This window comes from Sinocyclocheilus anshuiensis, unplaced genomic scaffold (genome assembly GCF_001515605.1).
Source record: "Sinocyclocheilus anshuiensis isolate Anshui unplaced genomic scaffold, SAMN03320099.WGS_v1.1 scaffold2749, whole genome shotgun sequence".
NCBI classification, from domain to species: domain Eukaryota; kingdom Metazoa; phylum Chordata; class Actinopteri; order Cypriniformes; family Cyprinidae; genus Sinocyclocheilus; species Sinocyclocheilus anshuiensis.
The window spans coordinates 504,906-509,469 of record NW_015554047.1 but is presented as its reverse complement, the minus strand read 5'-3'; the positions used below and the strand labels follow the sequence as shown (position 1 = coordinate 509,469).

At 35.6% G+C, this 4,564-nt stretch overlaps 1 protein-coding gene across 2 annotated transcripts in view; it reads right to left on the bottom strand.

The window, feature by feature from the left end:
• Positions 1-4,564, bottom strand: part of LOC107668453 (calcium signal-modulating cyclophilin ligand-like) — a 12,507-nt gene that overhangs the window by 3,258 nt on the left and 4,685 nt on the right. The window contains exons 2-3 of one of the 2 annotated variants that reach the window (XM_016460323.1): positions 3,435-3,763; positions 3,302-3,367 (exon numbers count right to left, since the gene is read on the bottom strand). In XM_016460323.1, coding sequence (XP_016315809.1) covers positions 3,302-3,367; positions 3,435-3,763 — 395 coding nt within the window. The remainder of the gene's footprint in view (positions 1-3,301; positions 3,368-3,434; positions 3,764-4,564) is intronic. The other variant, XM_016460324.1, reaches the window with a different exon arrangement.

Genomic DNA, 4,564 nt, shown 5'->3' with positions numbered 1-4,564 from the left:
ACTTTTTAAAGCACCATTTATTTTATATCAAGCACCTATCAAATTCACGCCCCAGCATATGTAGTGTCATGAAAGACCTTACAGTACTTAACATTTCACTTACACTTAACATTTACATTAAACATTTCAGAGTAATAATGTTTTGAATGTGTAGGTTACATAAATTTAGACCATTTTGAGCAGTCGTGTTCAAAGGAATTTAATGAAATCCATTACTGGTAATACTGGTAATATTCAAATACAATTTCTAAAATATTGATAAAATATGCATCAAACTGGTTTTTCTTGTACAAGTTGTACCAGATTTAAATTTGAAAGAATTTCTCAATTTTTAAATTAATAAAAAGTGTTTTTGCTGTAGTTCTTGTACAAGATTTAAATTTGAAAGAATTTCTCAATTTTTAAATTAATAAAAAGTGGTTAAATGTTGTAATAACATGGTAAAACCTCTTAACATTAAAAATTTGCACATTCACTCAAAAGAGACGTTACTCATTGATATCAAGTCAAAAGTCAAAATAATTTTGTAAATTACTTTATTGTAAATCCCATGTTTTCATATTTGACCTAGCAGCTGCTCGCTGCTCAAAACGTCAATATTTTTTGAAAATCTTTCATGAACATTTTAAACCTTGTACATGTGCAAATCTGCAAACATTTTTCTCCTTAGCTCCATGTTGCAGTAAGTTTTGGGAGTTCATTTTTAGTCCATCTCCTATCCTGAAAAATGAGCTCCTAAAACTTACTGCCGGATTCTGGAAGATCGATTCTTCTAATAGTGGTACAAGAGGATGTGGTGCTGGTTCTTCAAGAGTCTCTCTCAACTTATCTGTCCATAAAGCCTATAAAAATAGCCTAGAAAAAATAGTCTTCATGTATTTCACGACACTTCAGCATGTTATTTTTATTAAGTAGGGGTCATTTTTTAGGATTTTTTACCCAAGCAAAGTCGCTTGTCCTCCTTATTTACAAAATTTAGGAGCACTTTCTGATCAATAATCAAAAATTAGCCTTCCTAATATGAGGTGATATTTGACTCCTTAAAGTGAATTACAGGGGCGTTTTTTTTTTTTTACCTTTGCTGTCAAATTAAAAAATGTATGTTTATAAGCTTTTTAAAAGTTCTATTTAAAAAATATATAATAATAAGTAGAATAAGACAAAGTTAGTAATCATATGAAATTAGTATTAATAAAAAATGTATTTCTGTTTTGCTGACCAATGGTCATGCCTTAACTTTGCAATTTCTGTATTGCATTAGTTTTTAATCTTTCTCACTGGGATTGAATCATTTTTGACATCTCAGTCCGAGTTAAATCTCTTTTTTGGCTCATTTCATCCGTAAAAGATGTGGTTTGGAATTGGTAAAATGTGCTTGGAAAAAATATGATCAGAATACAGTGCGTGCATAATTATTATGCATGTTGAGAAGATGTGCTCCCTTTACACAGAGTGCGCGTGATCGCGAAATCGAAAGTGAACAGCGAGCGCTAATTCAAATGAAATTTCAATACCCCGCATATTGATAGCGGCTCATTGATGTGCGAAAATTATGGGGTTAAAGAAAAAAATATATATTTTGACTGAAAAAATCAGGCAGTACGTGTTTATTGAACTGTTGTATTAAATCAATATCACATTCGCAAACTCCTTTAGTAACTATTAAAAGCTGTCACTCTCCTTATCGCAATCTGTGTGCGCACAGAAAATGAGAGCACAAGTGAGTTCTCAAGACTCGAAAGCACGTGCAAATGATACGTGATTCCATCATCTGTCATCGTGTTATAAGCGCGGAACCTGCTGGAATGAGTACAATTATTATTAATAGCCGCAATCCTGCGCCGAAATTCACACATGGCTCTATGCTTACTTTTCTTTTTAGGAGCGCTTGTCCTCCTTATTTACAAAATTTAGGAGCACTTTCTGATCAATAACACAATATTAAAATGTTTGCGGGAGCGGGCGGTAATGGTCAGAAATTCAGCGGGAGCGGGCTTAAGAAAACTCCCGCTCAGGCCTCTAGGCTGCGCATCAACACACATGCTAAGTTTTTTTTCGCGTTACCCCATCTCCACCCCCAATCATTAGTGCCGTTTCGTTCTTTGACAGAACATATAGGACAATTTTTGAAATAGCGCCATAAACAAAATTTATTTCAAATTTAATTCAAGCACTTTCAAGGACCTATGTTTGTTTTCAAGTACTTTCCAGGCCTTGAATCTATATGTCTGAAATTCAAGTACTTTCAAGAAGCGTGGGAACCCTGTTATAATGGCATTTTCAGTCATGTAATCAACTCATTATTTAAACAAATGCATAGACAGATAAATAATATATTTATTTAAATTTAATTTACTGGTAAAGTCAGGCATTATAAGGCAGTATTATTTTAGTATCATTGAGATATTGTTATAGTTTTTATTAATTAATAGTTTTAATTAGTTGTTGTTTGTATAGTTTTAATTTGTTTTTGTTTCAGTTGTAGTGATTTTTAAGTACTTTAAGTTAAACTAAATAAAAATGAAAGATGTTTCCAAGGTAACTAGCCAAAATAAAGTAATTTTAACTTTTTTTATATTTAAATTTATTTCACTTAATGTTTACTTTATTTCAAATAACAAAAATGTAGTTAGACTTTATTTTAAGGTGTGCTTGTTACAGTGTAATTATGCATTTATGTACTGAGTAATATTAATGAACTACATGTACTTACTATGTGGTTAGGGTTAGGATTTGGCTTAGGGTTACTTATGTACGTAATTATGCATAATTTATTGTTATTATAAGTACATGTAACATGCAACAAGGACACCTGAAAATAAAGTGTTACCAAAAACATTTTTAGTTGTAACTTACCTCAAACACATTATATTCAGTATAACATACAGCAGTTTAATAGCATCATTAACCTCTAGAAACTTTCACTTTGTACTTCACACTAAAATAAAATAGGCGTTGGATCGCTGGCGCAGCTGCATCTCTCGTGTAGTTCAGACACAAACATCCCTGCTCACTTTACTGTAACATTAGCTGCAATACAGCAGCAGCAGCAGGATTTACGGAGATTTATTAGCTAATATTGCTTTGCACAGTTGAGATTCTGAGATTGTAAATGTGTGAAATCCTTGCAGGGCTGGTTAACTAGAAAGATGTTTTATCAAACTCACAGGCAGGTCTGGACACATATTCATCTTACGATCAGTTCACCACGAAAAAACTGGACAAATATAGTACTGCACAATATCTGTGGAAAGTGTTTTACAGTTTCACTTACTTTATCAGTGCCAAAACAGAGACAAACCTTTGGGAAGTATTTGTGCAATCCCATGAAGCCCAGCTCCAGAGTGAGGAACGGTGCGAAGATGGACTGCAGAAACACAAGAGAAGGAGTTAAGATGAGCAGAATCCCACGCCTGCGTCTGCGCAGCACTCACCAGATACTGGCAGACGAAGATGCGCACGAAGACGGCCAGAGCGACGCTGCAGACTAGCCGGAAGAGACAGAACGAGTCCAGCTCCTCCTCGCCGCCGCTGTCCTGAGCCGGCTTCTCAGCGGACAGCTGTCCTCGCAGCTTCATGGCGTCGTCGAAGCGGGACAGGTACTTCTGCAGACCCCTGCGAGGAGACGCCGAGCGCTCGTCTGCCGCCGCTTCATCCGACACGCTCCCCAGAGACTCCGACAGCAGCGGAGACAGCCTCTTCGAGGAGCAGGCCTCCATCCCGTCCAGATCCAGCTGCAGCCGCGGCTCCAGGACTCTGGCTGCTGGCAAACACACGAGTCTGTGAGCAAGCAACTTACAGGAATAGCTACATTTACATTTAATCATATAGCGGATGCTTTTAACCAAAGACACAAATGAGGACAATAGAAGCAATCAGAATCAACTAAAGAGCAATGATATACAAGTGCTATAGCAAGTCTCAGTTAGCCTAATGCAGTACAGGTGTGTGTATATATATGTGTGTGTGTGTGTATGTGTGACCCTGGACCACAAAACCAGTCATAAGGGTCAATTTTTTAAAATTGAAATGTATACATCATCTGAAAGCTTAATAAATAGCTTTCCATTGATGTATGGTTTGTTAGGATATAATGAATAAGTACTATATCTAAAAAATAAGTACTAGTATCTATTTATTAGGTACTAGTATCTAATGAATGAGTACCAGTAATAAGACCTAACTATCTAATGAATAAGTACTAGAATCTTTTAAAAAGTACTAGTATAAAGAATAAGCAGTAGTAGTCAACAAATAAGTACTAGTACCTAATGGAATAGATAGCTGAAAAAATGAGTAGTAGCATGAAAATAGAGGTGCCCCGGGGTAAAAGGCGCCTTTGATATTATTTTCATCTAAACCACTAGATGGCACAAAAACGTGGCGTAGCACTTTCCAAAACATCCGCTTTTCAAAATGCATGTGTATATTTGTCTGATCCTTGATGCAATCGCGCACAGCAGTGCGAAGTTGATTCTGTGCTTACTTGATCTAATATTTGATGTTTTTTAAAATGTTGTAGATTTAAGTAGCAAATGAGAATCGCTAAAATTAATGCATATAT